Here is an 18,666-nt window from a genome sequence, read left to right as displayed (position 1 = left end):
ACATTTCAAGGAACTCCCAATTTTGGTTATATATCTTAATGGATTCCTTCTGTTTTTGATTAAAATCCAACTTTAACCCTAAAGTAGCAGTTGAACATAAGATTCTTATTATCATTACAGCACAGTATCATGAAGAAAACTTAATTTCTTATTTCATCCAGCACAGAAGGCAGTGATACATTAGTAAGTCTATGAATAATTATCAGCAATGATGTGATTTTGAACCCACTGAGTTAACTTTGTGGCATTGTGTTATATTACCTAAATGTTCTTCATTTTCATTACTTTCCCCAAGAGTATCGGTAGAATCAGATATTAAACATTTGATATTCACCTGGCTTTTCTTGAATAGTATTTAAGTAGTACTATTAATAGTATTAATAGTAATTATGACATAAAAGTTAGTCAAATAATTTTAGTAGAATAATATGTTTACATTGTCACCTAAACTGAGTTAATTCAAGAAAACTGCCAGGCAGCTGTACTAAGTTGTTTGAGAAGTATCATATATGTCATTTTTCTTTGTAATACATAGTAATCTTAGAGCAAAGATGTTGGCTAAAATATTTCACGACTGTAAGCGTAGACAACTTTCTGAATACAAGTTTCTAAATAGATTGGACTCTGATGCAATGGTTTAACTTTGGGAAAAGGCAGAAGATATAAAAAATCTTTCTTTCTTTCCTCCATAGTTGCTTAAAAACCTCAGTATATAAAAATCACAACTTAGTGATTTCACCATTTACTTTGATAGATAATTGAGATACTGAATCAGAGCATATAACCCAGGACCACAAAATAAGCACAGGACTGAGAAATGCCAATCTTTAAGTTGTAATGTAGCTCTCACATAAAAACTTCCTTCATGAAACCTTACCTAAAAGCAAATATGGGATAAGGTTATTCTTTCTCAAACCAATAAAATCAGGAGACTGTTGCGAGAAGCAGTGTCACGCAGTTTGATGTCCCCAGCAGGGTACTTGGGGTCATATGTGGTGCCGTAAATTCAGTGTGGGGCTCTGACATTGTGCTAAGTGTGGCCTAGGTCTGGGGGGTTTTTCTTTGATGCAAGTGAAGTTTAATAACTGGAAAAGCATTTGCTTTTATTTGCCTGTACTTTCTGCAACAATAATATCAGCTCATTTAGGCTGTTTCAACATAAAAATGCACTAGTGAAGCAATCTGTTACAAATTAGCACTGCTCTCATTCCACTTTATTAGCAGGTAATTGAAAAGAGTTGGGAAAGTGTAATTTATCAGATTATGTGTGTTTATCTTCCTTGTGGGTAAAGCAGATTTTGGCAACTTCTTCAACCTACCCTGAGGGAATCAAACTTCTTTAAGACAAGCTCACAAAAAAAACCCCAAGGAAAATATAGTTTGATGGTACAGTAAAAATGTTCAAATTAAAGAAGAATACTTTCCAAAATAATTAAAAGTTTTCCATGGAAGATTTTATCTCCTTCTTACCTTTCTTTTGAGATATTTTTGCTCTCGCGTTTCCAAGTATTCTTAAAATCCGTACAGAACTCAAACCACAACATGAATATGTAGTTTGGAGTAATCTCTTTCTCCCCAGATTTTGGCTTCACCCCAAAGAATCTTACTGTATTTTCGAAGCTAAGAGGAAAAGAAAAAAAAACTGTCAACACGCAAACCTGCTGGTGGCTGTAGTTTCCCTGAGGGCTTGTTCCAAAGTCAGTAGCCAAGATTCTGTAATTATTGTGACTTCCCTGTGCTTCAACATTCATGGCAGTAACACTTGTCATGTATAATGTAACCTTCAAACACCTACAGTCTTCCCAAAAGGGGATATTTATAATTGCCATATAACCATGTCCACATGCATGCATAAATATTGAAATACTGAATGCCTTTATAGAAAAATAATGGGGTATCAATATCGTCATTTAAAACTATACTGTATCACCAATTCCAACCCCACAAATTAAAATAAAACTGGGTAAAGAATGAAATCAAGTTCACATTAGGCTACAAAAGTGAGGGGTTGCAGGCACATAACATAAATAAGTACAGACACATAAAATCTGAACTGCACACTTTATTTTCATTCATGCACTTCAAATGGTTCGTATCTGTTTAAAATCATGTTCTTTCTGACAACTAAGGTGCCATTCAGTTGAAATGCAATGAAATCCAATATTGTGTTACTGATCTCAACAACATATCTACATAAAAGTCAGACATGGATTTAATGTAATGACATGAAATAATGCATCAAATTGTTTTCCTGCTCTGTTATTATTTAGAATTTTGGTAACTACAAGCCCATGTTCCACACACAGTCACAGGTACAATTGGCCCAGAATAGCTATTTTGTATATTTCTGTTTTAATTATGCTTTGAGTTTATGTATTTCTGTTCTTATTTATATTTTTCAGGTTTCCCATGGCTATTTGATGCCACAGACATTCTTTTAAAACTATTAATCCTTCATTCTTATCAATGCGGCAAGCATTCTCTAAAGAAATGAAAATAACTTTTCTCACACCGTTTTAACTAATGAACATAGTGATGGACCTTCCTGGCTTTTTTGTCTTTGAGAAATATTTAAATTCTGAAGTTAATATTTAACAAGAGAGGAGTGTAACTTCTAGAACCCTGCAGATTATTCACCTTTCTTCCATCATCAAAGTTTAGGATCAAGAGGATAGGATAAACATTTTAAGCAGCTTAATTTTCACTAGCTGTGATGAGCCTTGGTCCCTTGAGCACACATTAGTCTTTAACTGAACAATGATTATTTTACTGCCCCTCAAGAGAATAGCACATCAAACATTTACACATAGATCTACATCATTTTAATGGAAACCATCAGGATTGGTTTATACAGCAGTAAAATTACAAAAAAAATTATTGAAATGAACCTTTAATTTGCAGTAAAAAGTGTTTCAAAGAGTTCCCCATAGTAAAAATGTCCATATAAACACTAGGGTGCATTAATTAGTCACTTCTGTTGTCAACTTAAAATTCTTTACATAACCATTGTGATCATGTTAATAATTTAAATAAAATTACATGAAAGAACACCTTGTTTTATCACCAATCACTTTTAACAATGGAAAGTCTCCAGGTAACTGTGATGAGTAGACCTCTATTTCAATCTTAATAAAGAAACATTTAAGAGGATGCTGAATGTTTCACACAATTATCTGTATTTGGATCTACTCAAGAGTTCATCCTTTAAGCATAACTTCATATTATATTACAATACTCCTATTTAATTTATCAACAAAAATAATTAATGCCTTTAGAATTGAACGTTAAAGAATTACATCATATCTTGTGCACAATCCTAGCTAGGTACCTTCATTCAAGCTTGTCATCCAAAACTCTTCTATCCACATTCTAAGACAGTCCCATTCCCCCTCTCTCTTGTTTTTTGATGCTTTACAGTAGCCCCTGGTTAAAGAAACCCTCAGTTTTCAAACTTGCATTCTGATTGGTTTTTAAATCCCTCTGTAGGCTCTCTCCTCCATACCTCTACAATCTCCTCCATTTCTTTAACAATCATGACATCATGACATCTTTGCCTTTTAAAGTTTGGCACCACCGCTTTCTTTCTGATTTTGAGGTCATAAGGTCTGGAAAGCACTCCTAAACTTCTTCAGTTCACTTGCTTCCTTTAAGATGCTTCTTAAAGCATAACCCATTTACCAAGCTCCAATATCTTACATAGGTATCTCACATTTGATGATATTTCTGTGAAGAGCTCTGATATGTTTTGCTGCAATGAAGCTGGTGTATAAATGGAAGTTAAATGTTGTTTATTATAATATAAATGCTGTTAATTAAAACTTCCATTTGTCAGCATGTACACAATAATTTACAGTTCAAACCATGCCTTCAGAGGCATTGCATCCTAAGAGTCCTACCTCTAAAGTGTCCATGAGTATACAAATGATTGAAGATGCAAAAGGTCTATCCTGATACACTCCATATAATTCAACATTCAAAATTCCAGTCCAACTACTTACCCTTGACCACATCTAAACTTACAGTTTATGCTCTCACCACCACTGCCTCCATCAATGCTCATCCCCCACATCACAGGCCTCATTGGGCCTTTGGCCATGCTGAATACAATCTCCAAAGGAGTACATGAAGAGCAATTTTTCTGGGCCAAAAATATGCAACATCTGGTCAGTCATATATGGGAAGTTGGGCACTGGGTAATTTGAGAGTTCAGCTGAATTTCAACTCAATTACAACATTTAGTTTAAGTAGAAATGATAAAGCTGATAATTTGGGCCTTTAGTAGGTCAAACTGTCAATACAAGGGAACAAAATAACTAACATCAGCTTCCAGGATCTTGGCAAGATGATACTGTGGGATTGTCTCTGCTTGTCTCTTGGAATTGTACTCATACATCAACACGGAAAACTCACCTTTGTCACAAACAAAAGTAGATAATCTGGTTGCCTAAACTTTTGCACCTAGTCTCAGAATTGACCAAATAATATTTGTTATTAGAGATATTGATCAAAGAGTTGATCAAGATGTAAGGTAATACAATTCTGCTAGCTCACAAGCCCACTCTACCAAACCACCAGCTCACATCTGCACACTGTCATTACCATCTCATATCTGTCTCTTACAACCTAGAAGAAACTATAATGATATTATTAACCATGAGTAATTTAAATGGGCAGCGGGAGATTGAGGATGAAATGGGGTATCCAACAATGCATTAATGAAGCTTCTTTCCTTAATCACTAGCAAATCACCCGTGATAGTGATCACAAACACTTAATGGTATAGAATTGCATACTAAATGCAAAATTTTAATAAATTGTTATTTTTATTGTATGTGAAAGACAATAATACTTTACTTTTTTGAAGAAGTCTCACCATGCAGTGAGTGAAGTTGCAAATACTGTGCAAATTCTAAACTTGTGAAAATTTAAGTGCAGATTTCCTGGCGTAAAAGCTTGAGAAGTATCAGGAAGCATCTGCTCCACTGTTGAACCCCAGTGTTACAGTGCAATAAGTAAATAAACTGTTACAGCTGGGTCAGCATGTTTGAGACATCTGCATTTGTGTGGGAGTCCTGAACTTGCTGGAATGCAATGGAACATACAGTTTCATGCAAAAATCTTAGTCACCCTAGATTTTTTAAAATATAAATTTTGCTCTAGATGTTTATTTTTTGTCTTCTGCATTTGTATGTCAGTACAAAAGAGCAAATTTTAGATATCCAAACATTCATTTTCCAGAAAAAAGTTGGAGAGAAATTTTTGTATTAAGTAATAAGACCACTTTTCAAATAAAAACTTGATTACTTTGTAGATAGGTATATAGCCCAGTGTATGATTAAACAAAGATAACAAACAGGTACTAATGATCAACGGTATAATGAGTTGAATGAACTAAACTGACTAACTGAAACAGAAAACGGCGTAGAAGGATAACCAAACTAAAAGGTGAGGGTGTGGCAGATGTGACCGTTGACCTTCATATCAATTTTTACAGCATGACAAGAGTGAGCATAGCAACAAGACACAAGCTGGTCATCCTGGATCAGGAAGGTCTCTCCCAAACAGAAATTTTGCGGCAGACAGGATTTTCAAGATGTACTGTCTAAACTCTTCAGAAGAAGCACAAAGAAACAGGCAAGGTTGAGGACCAGAAATGCAGTGGTCAGTCACAGAAACAGAGTGCAGCATGCAGCAGACGAGAGATACATCAAACTGACTTCCCTAGGTGTCCACATACGTCCATCTACAGTCCACAGGAGTCTTGTCAGAAGTGGTCTTCATGGAAGAATTGCTGCCTAAAAGCCATTCCTCTGAAGCGGAATCAAAGCCAAGAGACTCACCAATGCACAAAAACACAGGGACTGGGGTGCTGAACAATGGCAGCAAGTGCTCTGGACTGATGAGGCAAAATTTGAAATTTTTGACTCAAACAGGAGGCAGTTTGTTCAAAGAGGAGTTGGGGTCCTCTACATGGATGCATGTCTGCAGCCAGTGAAGCACAGCAGGGGTTCCCTGCAGGTTCTGCAAATGGAGTTGGTGATCTGGTTAGAATTAATGGAATATGCAATGCTGAGAAGTACAAGCAGATTCTCCTCCATCACGCAACACCATCAGGGAGGTGTCTAATTGGTCCCAACTTCACTCTGCAGTAAGACATTGACCCCAAACACATGGCTGAGGTCATAAAGAACTCCCAGCTGATTTTCTTATAACGCTTCATGATTGTGTACCTAAAGGAACTGATGCAGTTTTAAAGGCAAAGGGTGGTCGCACCAAATATTGATTTGATTTAGATTTCTACTGTTTACTGATCTTTATAGTAGTTTTTCTGATACTTAGAAACTTCTCATTTCATTTTTTTGAAAGCATCTTCTCTTTACAGAATTTTTTTTACACGTGCCTAAGATTTTTGCACGATATTGTAGGCAGGCAAAAAAACAGGCCATTGATTTTAGTTGACTTGCACTGAAAGTAGCACGCTTTTATTTTAGTCTTGTGGTAATATTTATTTTGTGTTATCTTGTAATATTTTAAAAATATTTTCTTGCAATTTTTAATACTGACAACCATGTGATCTAAATCTGTGATTTCTGCAATACTTAGTCAAATAGTTTAAGATTAATTTTGTATCATTTTCATGAAGGTAATAGGAATCAAAAGTTTGCTATGAAAATCCAATTACCATTGAAAATGTGTGAACTCATAAGGAGATGAAATTTACTTCGAGAGGCATTTTGGAAAGAGGCGGAAGACTACATTTCTACATATAGTCCTCGGCCCAAAATGTCAACTCTATTCTTCTCTATAGATGCTACTTGACCTGTTGAGTTCCTTCATCATTTTGTGGAATTCTACATATACTTAATAATGTATTTACATATATTTACAATGCCTTGAATAGTGAAAGATGAAGGGCAAAGGTAGAGATTTGAATGTTTTATTCCCCTTGTTTAACAGGATGAATTGAATAAACAGCACTAAAATCATTAGCAGCAATTTGGAATGTAGAACCAAATATAATTCTGAGGAATGATATTGGTCCAATTTTAGAATGTTTTATTTGAAAGCATCTGGGCCTATGACCTTGATATTGCTTGCAAATAGAAGCAGTTACAAGACTACAGTTCATTTGTCACTAAAAATTGTAGTCCTGAACCTATTAGGTATAGCAGGCAACATGGTTGTCCGTATGTTCCATCACAGGGCCTCCATTGCAGTGCAGCAGCAGAGTGTGGTCTTGCTAAGATTTCCAACTATTTATGCAAGAGAATTAGTATTTAAACCTTGTTATGGGTTAGATCTAGTGCAAGATCCACATCCTTCATTTCTCTCTCTTTCATTGTAAGACAAAAGTGAAGAAAATAAGGGAGAATGAATTTTAAATTATTGTAACATTAAGCATTTTAATTTTGCTTAATGTTACAATAATTTCTAATCATTTCAGCTAATTTAGCAATTAATTTTTTAACAAATATTTAGTTAATTGCTGATATTGCTCCTTCTAGCTTTGACAGCCAGTAATGCTGAGCAAAAGGGATTCCCACTTGTCAAAGCTCTCAGTGTCATTTCAGGACAGAACTCTGTGCTACTGGAGTCACTGGTGCTATTCAAACCACAGTGTTGGAATTCAGGAAGGTTTGGGTCTGTAGTTTTAACCCAGTTGAAGTATATGGGTAGCTGAAGGGTCAACAAAGACGTGACTTTCAATTTTAAAGTAACTTTCAGAAGATATCCTATCTCATTTAACCATCTTCAGTGTGAACCACTGTGTTTGCCACAACATCTTACATAACACTGAACTAAGCTTCTGTACCATATGTACTCCATCACAAATGCTGCTAGTTCTACCTTGGTAATATTGCCAGTCTTCACCTATACTTCAGTTCACATGCTGCCAAACTCCCTGTACATCGCTTATTGATTTCCAGCTTCTATTTCAATTCCTCCTTGATAGCTGTCCTACGCTTCTGCTCTCCCAAGCCATTGTCCATTATTCATCTAAATCCCACTCTTAGCAAGTTCTATTTGTTCATCACTCCTCAGCTTGTTGACCTATATTGGCTCCTGTTCCCCAACATTTCAAATTCATAAATATCCTCATATTCAAATATCTTCATGGCTTTGTTAATAGAGGTATGGTATGTATGGCTACCTTTGCCCTTTCAAAGAAATTCATGTTGCATCATAAAGTTTTTATTTGTTCATTTTTCTGGACGAGGGCATTGCAGGTGAGGCCAGTATTTATTGGCCATTCTGTGGGTTTCTAGCTCAAAGGTAGTATGGCAACAGAATAGACCTATACTGAAAACCACAAATTGTAATGTGTGAGCTTGGCACCACAATCCACATTCATCAAGTTATTGTTATCAATTGCTATGTTCTGAAGAGGAATCCAAATGAGAACAACAATCTATCAAAAGGAGATGAAGAAAAACTGCCCTGAGGTGCTCCAGTAAAACATCTAGCCATCATTTCTGTTCACTTCTCTTTTGTAATTCTGAAAGTTCCAAGATTTTTGAACTTGCCAATTTTATTTTAAAATAATTGCAATTATATGAAGATCTATCACATTTTAAATTATAAGGGGCATCCGATGTAAAGAATATACTCAAGAATTTCATACTTCTGACATAAATCTTCCATAATATTTCCTTTACAATGGTATATGCTTTTATTATAAAACATGGAAGAGATTAGCTATGCATGTCAATTGTATGACACCAATAATTTTGGATTAATTTTCTTTAAACCAGTTTTCACAGCAGTCCAATATAGGAATAAGTATTTGTGGATCACTTGCAGGTGCCAGAACTGACTGCAATAATGACAGCAGAATACAGAATTTATTACTTCAAAATCCATCTCTAATCATACTCATTGAGTCAAAGGACACCAGGCATTTACATTTAAACTCAGGCTTTAGTGGTCAGTAACCAGCCTGGAAGGACAGGAGCAATAAATGTACTTTTTTTTATAGGGCTGGGGGAGCAGACCTTGATTACCTCCATAGGTCTCCATAAACATCCCTACAACATACAATTCCATTGCCTGAAACTTCTTCACTTCCTCTGTATTCACTGATGGCTTGGTTAAAATTTCCTCACTGAGATGACTGATGTCATTTTGTTTGAGTGCATTTTGTTGCCTCATTCTTCATAACTTCCACAATTATCACGCCAGATTGAGTAAGGCTGCTCAAAATGTCACAGATTCTTAGCTGAATTATCAATCCGATATCCTCTCCATCACTTCTCCCCTTTCAACCCTCATCCAATCTTTTGTTACATCTTGTTTTGCTCAAAGTGTGTCTCCTACTTTCAACCTTCTGTAAACTCCAGTGTAAGTAAAGCTTTTCCATATGTATTGTGTTCCGAAGACAGGTCTCACTCACGTAACACTATTGTTGTTGCCAAGCCACATTGAGCCCTTGTCTTCAAACACTCTATAATCCCCAAGCTTATATCTAAATCTCTGTTCAATAACCTGTATTATTATACAATATTATTTCTCTACCCTTGGCCTCTCAATTTACTCTTTCCTCCTTCACTCACTACAGGCAGCTGTTCCTTTTACTCTCTGAGCTTATAGTTATGGAATCTTTACATAAACAACTTCATGTCCTGTCTTCTTTAAGTATCTTCCGCATAAAATGTACCTTACGACTCTTCCTAATATGTGCTCTTCGTATTGACTTCTGTTTTTGTCTGATTGCGCCTTTAAGAAGCTCTCTGGGATGCTTTTCCATGTGGAGCCGCTGACATCTATTTTACCTATCTGCAGGGAACCACTAAAATAAAATATGTTTTATAAATGTGGCTCTTCAACTGTATACTTCACAGACATCTATTGTCTTTTGGATAGATCCCATCCGTGAATTCCTAATGTGCCAGCGGGTGAAGCTCTTTACTTGTAATATGCCATCATTAAACTGGTCCTGTCCTCTCTATCTGCAACCTGCTTATTTGATGTGTGAACAACCCTAGTAACTACAGGAATGAGTGAACAACATTTACACTTTAGGGAAAAATTGGAGTTCATTTCACAGCATTCAGCTTTAGTTTCCCCCTCTGCATTTCATCCTGTGTGATTGAATCCTTTGTTTGATTGACCACAAGTTCCTTTAGATTTTTTTTCTATTCTGTTAGCTTTCAAATCATATTTATTGTGTGCTGATGTGGGTTTCCAAAATATTACTTAAGTCCTATTAAGAAATATTATTCAGTTTGAGCTATAACACCAGCAATTCATCCTTTTGATAGAAGTAGAGCATTACCTGATGGGGAGATAAAGGCATGGCACCCTTTCTAGGTGAAGCAGCAATTTAATTTACATCTTCCAAATTAGTGTCCTGCTACTGGTGCTCACAATGTGGATTCTTAAGCATTGAAAATACGTAAATAGCTGATTATCTAAAATTGCTGAAATCAGCATGGAGAATGGAAGGCTATTATGTGCCTAGTTAGAAGATGAAGAGCTGTACTTCAAATATTGAGCTTGAATGTAATGGTAAATGATCAAAGAAAAAGAGGTCTGAGTGGGAGAGGAATATTAAAGTAATAAACAAATGGAAGCTCAGGGTCAAACAATCTGCCAAGAGGTTAACTAATTTGCATATGGTGTCCCCATTGAAGAGGAGAGCACAGAGTGAGCATCAAATATAGGACATTAATCTGGAAGAAGTATAAGTAAATGGCTGTTTCACATGGAAACAGTTCCATATCTCTGATCAAGAGACTTTCCTGGCTGGAAGTGCAGAATGAATTAGCTTAGATTTGTTTAGAATCCAGAAAATCTGCTTCTTACAAATACTGGAGAGGACATGGGAGGTATGATTCAAGGCTTTTTTTAAATCATCAAAGAAAGTGACAAAATGGAGGTTCCTGTCTTGTTGATTACTACAAACTAAAAAAAACCCACAAAGGAAACAACATAAGTAGGTGCAATGGTATGGCCAGTATTTAAGTGGATGCAGACTCATTTGAAAGGTTATGCACCATGAAGCAGCTGAATAATGAATGTGAACATACTGTACATTTAATTGACAATGCAAGTGAAATGAGTTGCAACTCCTTATTGTTCCATATTTATATTTTCTTAAGACATGAAAGCACCAGCCTTTAATTCAAAAAATGTCTAATGGAGATTTTTATATGTTTTTTTACAGCTATACTTTCAATGGAGAAAATGGGGTATTCAAACACTAATGTTGGGATGTGAAATTAAATGGGCTGTATTGCATTGCTTGAGAAGAACTGTCAGCTAGCTGCAGTGCACAGTCACTGTATATGCCTCCGCATTGCAATATGGAAGGCTGGAACGTGCTGATGGGCAGACGCTGGTGCATTTGATTGATCTCCCACTCTGCCACTGGACTCAAATGTCACTCAGTGATGTATTCCTCCCCTCAGTCTTGGCTGACACCGGGGCACAATCCCATTCATCTGAATGGGTTCACTGATTTGGATGGAAAGACATGTACAAGTAACTTATGTTTTCCTCAGCATTCTTAGCTATTTCCTAATTCCTGAAAGCCTGTTAAATTCTTAGGACAATCTTGGTTAGGGGTGGGCTATGCTGCAGTACCCAGTTGCTGTTTATATACCGCTTGACTTTGGGAAACAACCCTGGAGCTTCTCTGATTTGCAGCACTGCAGAGAGTTGGTGTGTCCACATGACTAATATATTAGCTGTGAGGAGGTATTCAGTTGGTGGTGTTCAAGCATGAGGACAGGGCCTGGTCAAGTTCAGTCTGGACCAATGTAAAAGTATCTTGCATAACCTTACTTCCTCTAAATTCTGTACTTCCTTAAAGGCAGTTAACATTATGTCAAATATAAACAACGGAGTTTAAAAGACTACCTTATCAAGAAGGATTTCTGGAAGTCCAGTAACTTGCTTGTTTTTCCAAAGACATTTTTTTACCACCTGATTTTCGTTTATCAACTTGTAAATTAGCTTGTGAAGAACACCTTTATACCACATCATTCACTATTGGTCCCATTGTGAAGTTTGTGTGTATCACCATCATTCTTGTTGTTAGCATTCAGTCTGAACATTCTTTAGTTTCAGTGGCAGGAATGTATTAAATATTTTAAGCCCATTTAAAATATACAACCTGAATAAAAAACTTCAGTTTGTCTTCCAATACCAGGAATAATGAAGTTGTGACATGCTGCAGAAAACTGTTTTTGAAATTCTTATATACTAATGAACAGTCTGAAACAGAGATCCAGAGCAAAAAAGGGGCCAACAGTTTATGTTCACAATGCAGTTTAACAGAGCAAACCACTCCCAAGTGCTTCATAAAAAAAGCAGGGCAAGAGGAAAACCAGACAAGGTATATACAATAATGCCCGCCATTTATTTTTTTTTAAAGCATAGATCACTTAACTTCTAAAATCCAGACAAGGTAAAAGAAAATATATAAAAAAATGAAGGGTTACTTTCAAAACTAGAAGGATCTGTTGGAAGATGAGAATATTTATGGAAAAGACTGTTGACATCTGGCCACGGTGACTAAAGGCCCTGGCATTCAGGTGAAATACAGGGAGAAGGGAAATGCTTAGTTCAGAGTTAGGTGAGTCTGTCAGGTACAACATCCGTTGCAATGCATTGATATAATAATAGAAATTATTAATCAAATATACAATAGTTTACTTATTGATATTGGTTTATTATTGTCACAGGTACTGACATATAGGGAAAAGCTTTGCCCTTCCTTTCAGTTCTGAAGAAGGGGCTTGGCTTAAAACGTCAACTTCTTATTGATTTCCATAGATGCTACCTGACCTGCTGTGTTTCTCCAGCATTTTGTGTGTTACTCTGGGTTTCCAGTACCTGCAGTATCTCTTGTGTTTGAGAAAAGCTTTCGTTTGTATGCTCCCTGGACAGATCATTACACATGTACATCAAGAAAGTAAAAAGGAAAACAGAATGTAAAATCTAGTGTTATAGTGCAGAGAAGTTGCAGAGTGGGTACTGCAAGGACCACTACAAGATAGATTAGGAGATCAAGAGTTCATCTTTTAGCATATATGTGGTCCACTCAGGAGTCCAATAACAGCGGGATAGATGTACAACCAGGGAGGAAGTGGTCCTTGATCCTTGCTGTTGTTTTCCAGATGCAGCAGGAAGTGTAGACAAGAGGGGAGGCTGGTTTGTAAAATGGATGGGACTGCAAAGTTGGTGCTGGCAAAGGCAGCATTTATTGCCTGTCTATAACTGCTGCGAGCTACCTTCCTGAAATTTCGAAGTTCATCTGGTGAAAGTACTCCCACAATATTGTTGGGCAGGGAGTTCCAGAGCTTAGATTCAGTGACAAAGATGGATGAGCTCGCTATCTCCAACTTGGAGTGGAACCTATAGGTGGTGGTGATCCCATGTGGTGTGACCCTCATCTTTCTTGGGAATTGAGATAGGAGTAGCCAGGACAAGAGTCTGCAGTGCATGTTTTAGGTCTGAAGTTGGTGATCTGGAACAGGAAATCACAAAAGTCAGTGGGAATTATGTTAATATGTAAATAGACTTAATACAGATTAATGTGCATTTGAATGGGTTCTAAATATATGCTTGAATTTCTGTGGAGTGTATTTTATTAGGTCAGTTAGGAGAGCATTGGAAACATTTATAATGTTAAGGACATAGCTGAAGGTTTAAGTGATGGGGTGAGAGAAGAACGGAGATGAGTGATGTTTGGGTATAAAAGTCTAAAGGCAATCAACTACCCTGCGGATTGAGCTTCTGCCTACATCACTGCAGGAACTCTGGCATTGATGGCATTGACCTGATGGAAATTTTCAATCAAAAACACCTTTTTGAATAAGTTGCTGACTGGAAAACAGCACTTTGCCTTCTGGATATTCGCCACATGCAAATAATAGTGGCAGCCTGACCAACTTATGTTCTAAATTAACGGAAACATTTAACTTGTCTTAGTGATATTGAAAATAAGAAAGGATGGAATTTATGTACACCTTTTATGACCTCAGTATACTGCAAAGCATTTTTACATCCAATTAAGTACTTCTGAAGTGTACCATTTGTAATACAGGGAGACGTGGTAGTCCCTATGCTTACACTTCCACAAACACTAATGAAACAAGCATTGATCAAAATCAGAAAGTATCCCCTTGTTCTTTTTCTTCTTATAGTACTACATGAAACTTAAAGTAAACGTAGATTAAAATCTCATTTAAGTGAGATTGTGAATTAATGACAGATTTTCCCCTCAAAATATAAATTTACAGTTCTTAATTATTAAATAGTTATTATTGAATTTTGATGATTAGTTCTTCATTCAGAAGTCCTCACATGAGTGCCATCTGATTCTGTCTGCAAAATCAAACATAAATTAACTAATTGTCTATTGCTTTAAGGTAACCAAAATCTCTTTAAAAATTTTCCCTGGAATATATTACAATGAATGATTCTGATAAATAAATTTGATCTTAAGTTATTTATCATTAAGAAATATGATATGTTTTATCATTTAAAATAAATAAGAAATAAGTCAAAACACCATAAGGGTTGAAGAGCTAAGATAATAGTCGTGAAGAAAAAGTTATTGGAATTGAAGAAAACAATGTGTAATGAAACCAGAATCCAATCTGATCATGGTGTCTACATTTAATGCATTTTGAATAAAACTAAATAATTAAAATGGGAAAGAATTCTTCAAGTTAACTCTATGTATTAACATCATAAATCCTTTCAGATTTATAATATCATACTGAGGTCACAACAATTCTTGCATATAAACCTTTATTGATTGCATTATTTCCACATTAGGTTACATGCCACTGAAATATTTTTACTTCAGCTCACTTAGAAATTGTATTTGTACTAGCTTCAAATCTTTTATTTCTTTTATATTTGGCCTGTTTTAATACTATTTCAATTTTGCTTCTTGTTAGAGCTCCTTAGCAATTTCTTTTATTAAGTGGTTCACAGATTGGAATGCACTTTCAATATTTTAGCTACCTTAATTTTTCTTTAGAAGAGAACAACGCAAAAAAGAACTTTGATCTTATGGAAACACAGCAATGAAATAAATTTGAGCTTTGCTGTTTCAAGATGTGACCTAACATTTTTCATGTATGACATGAAAGCAACAAAAATGCCTTTAAACTAATAACACTCAAATTCTCACAATGGAAATTTATGTTCTCAATAACCCCAAGTTCATTTGGCTGTATAACTAAAGTACACCTGCATGTCATATAGAGGTGAACATCATAAATGCAGAAGTGTAGTGACCCATAAAATTTTGATATATTTAGAAGCTACTGAAAAATAACAAATTGCAAGTGCATGTTAGGATAAAAAGATCATTTAGATCTGGATATTCGTTCTGAAATTATGTGCATGTAACCAAAAGGATCAAAGGATGTTTGGTCAACTTAAAGGCTGTATTCAAATTTGTGATAAATGAATACAGTAGCTGTTCACTATGACACATGCTTTGATATCATATGCATTGTTTATGGCTCATTAATAAGCAAGACCCTATAAATCATCCTCTCTATAACATCCTCTTCACTTCCATAAAGATTGTGTAACCTCAGTGACAACTTTATTATAAGGATATAATGCAGTAAAATACAATTCAATTGATGTCACATGGACACTCTGGAACTTGAAGGCACAATGCGAGAACAAGGCATAAACCAAAAAGCAAATTGATCATATTTTTAAAGAACTTAATTCATGTGATTTCTAATGTTAAATTTAAATAATGTCCCTAGGGTGTTTTTTTACATGGAAATGTTATGGTGTGGATGACAGAAAAATAATATGAAGGGTACATTACTGAAGTAGAGTGAATGAAATAGCGTTATTTTCACCGACAGAGCAGTTTACCTGCCTGAAAGAAAAGCAGTGCACAGGAATTTCACAATACCTAGTAATTTGGAGACAATTACAGTTTTCCAGCTTATATTGAAAATTAGCACATAAAAAGAACATAAGAATTTGAAGAAGTAGTGGGCCATTTGGAACCTTACTTCTATTCCACCAGTCAATAGGATTATACTTCAGCATCACCTTCAGCACTAAACCTACAGTACGTTATTGATTTGCTTAAAATATTTAAAATTTTTTCCAATCTCTGTCATTGAATATACTCAGCGATGGAGCCTCTACAGACCTCTTGGGTGGTGAATTCTAAAGACTCACCACCCACTAAAGGAAGACATTTCTCATATCTGTTCATATTTTGAGATTGTGATCTCTGCCTTTATGCACACCAGCTAGGAGAAGCATTAACTCTGGATCCACCCTATCAAGTCCCTTAAGAATTTCTTTACGTACCAATGAGATCATCTCTCAATCTTCTAAACTCAAGAGAGGCCTAGTGTGCTTCATCTCTCCTTGTACATCAAAACTATCATCCTGGGGGTAAACTGGGGAATCTTCGCTGCACTCTCTCTACACTAAAGTATATCCTTCCTTATGTAGGGAGATCAGAACAGGACATAATGTTCCAGATGAGGTCTCCCTAGGAGTCTCCATAATTGGACCAGGCTGTCTCTACTTATGAACACAAATCCTCTTGCAATATAGTCCAAACCACCATTTGCTTTCCTAACAGCTTGTCAAACTTGCATGCTAACTTTCAGTGATTCATGCATCAGGCACTTGGGTCTGGCTGAACAACAATACTTTTCAATTTATCACTCTGTAGAAATAATCTATTGTTTCAATCAAAGTGGATGATGCCGCATTTTTCCACATTATATTCCATATGCCATGTCCTTGACCAGTCACAGCCTGACCTTCTCTTCGCCCACCCCCCTGCAACTCCCACCTGAATCTTCTCTGTATCTTCCTCAATACCCATGTTGCCACCCAAGTTTGTATCATTAGCAAACATGAACATGTTACAACTAAATGCCTTATGAAAATCATTCATATATAATTGTTAACAGTTGAGGTTCCAGCAAAGATCCCTACCTCACTGTACCAGTCAAAACCTCCTTTCTGGAAAAAGACCCTTTTTTCCAACTTTGTTGTTTGTCTCTTCACCAATCCTCAATCCACACCAGAATACTTGCTTTAATTTTGTTTAATAATTTCTTGTATGGCACTTCATTGAATGTCCCAAGTACACAACACCATCATCCTGCAAATATCAAACTCAAAATCTATGATTTTGTCAGCCATAAATCTATGTTGACTCTGACCAATCCTAATCTTATTTTGCAAGTGCCCTATTACAACTTCCTTAAAAAAGATTCCCTCATTTTCCTTATGAGGCCAGCCTAACTAGTCTATTCTTCCCTATTTTCTCTCATCCTCCTCTCTTAAGTAGTGGGATTAAATTTCATACATTCCAATCTGTGAAAACTATTCTAGAATCCATGGAATTTTGTAAGATGATAATTAGTGTACCCATTATGTACTTAATTTCTCTGAAACCAAGATGCAGGTTATCAGATTCTGGGGATCTATGAAGCCTTCAATTCAATTGCTTTCTCAAAGGCTAGATTTTTACATGTTAATTTCTCAAACTCTTCATTTGTTCCAAAAATGTATTAACTCTCCACTATTGCTGGAAAATTTTCTATGACTTCATCTGTGAAGACAGATGCAAAATTTTTGTTTAATTTCTCTGTCACTTTCCTATTCCCTAATAAGTCAGCCTGTAAAGAACATAAATTAACTTTTACTAATTTGCTCTTGTTTTATGTTACTAGAAGTTCTTACAATCCTCTTTTATGTTTCTCACTACCTTACTATTGTATTCTATTTTCTTTTCCTATTTGAATTCTTGATAATTTTTTGCTAAGATCTGAAATGTTTTCAATTCCTATGTTCAGACCATAAGACATAGGAGCAGAATTAGGCCATTTGGCCCATTGAGTCTGCTCCACCACTCAATTATGCCTGATCCTATTTTTTTCCCTCTTCAGCACCACTCCGTCCTTCTCCCCGTAACCTTTGATGTTGTGTTCAATCAAAAACCTATCAAACTCTGCTTTAAATACACCAAATGACCTGACCTCCACAGCTGCCAGTGGTAATAAATTCCACAAATTCACCACCCTCTGGATAAAGAAACTTCTCTGCATCTCTGTTTTAAATGGGCACCCCTCTATCCTGTGGCTGTGCCCTCTTGCCCCAGACTCCTCCACCATGGGAAACATCCTTTCCACATCTACTCTGCCTAGACCTTTCAACATTCAACATTCAAAAGGTTTCCTTCTAAATTCCAGTGGGCACAGACCCAGAGCCATCAAAAGATCCTTGCATAATAACCCTTTCATTCACAGAATCATTCTTGTGAACCTCCTCTGAACCCTCTCCAATGACAGCACATGAGGAGCCCAAAACTGTTGACAATACTCAAGATGAGACCTCACCAGTGCCTTATAAAGCCTTAGCGTCACATCCTGCTCTTGTATTCTATGCCTCTTGAAATGAATGCTAACGTTGCATTTGCCTTCCTCACCAGCAACTCAGCCTGTAAGCTAGCCTTTCAGGGAGTTCTGCACAAGCACTCCTAAGTCCCATTGCATCTCAGATTTTTGGATTTTCTCTCCATTTAGAAAATAGTCTGCACATTTATTTCTTCATGTGGCAATGTATTTCATTTGCCACTTTCTTGTCCGTTTTCCTAATCTGTCTAAGTCCTTCTGCAGCCTACCTGTTTCGTCAGCATTACCTACC

At 36.2% G+C, this 18,666-nt stretch overlaps 1 protein-coding gene across 2 annotated transcripts in view; it reads right to left on the bottom strand.

The window, feature by feature from the left end:
* The window catches only part of fmn1 (formin 1), a 411,005-nt gene that overhangs the window by 51,879 nt on the left and 340,460 nt on the right, over nucleotides 1-18,666 (bottom strand). For both annotated transcript variants that reach the window (XM_072266825.1, XM_072266835.1), the window contains one exon: nucleotides 1,471-1,620. In XM_072266825.1, the coding sequence (XP_072122926.1) occupies nucleotides 1,471-1,620 (150 nt within the window). The remainder of the gene's footprint in view (nucleotides 1-1,470; nucleotides 1,621-18,666) is intronic.

Source organism: Mobula birostris, chromosome 1 (genome assembly GCF_030028105.1).
Source record: "Mobula birostris isolate sMobBir1 chromosome 1, sMobBir1.hap1, whole genome shotgun sequence".
NCBI lineage: Eukaryota > Metazoa > Chordata > Chondrichthyes > Myliobatiformes > Myliobatidae > Mobula > Mobula birostris.
The sequence above is the reverse complement of the archived record's forward strand: the minus strand, read 5'-3'. Positions and strand labels throughout refer to the sequence as shown.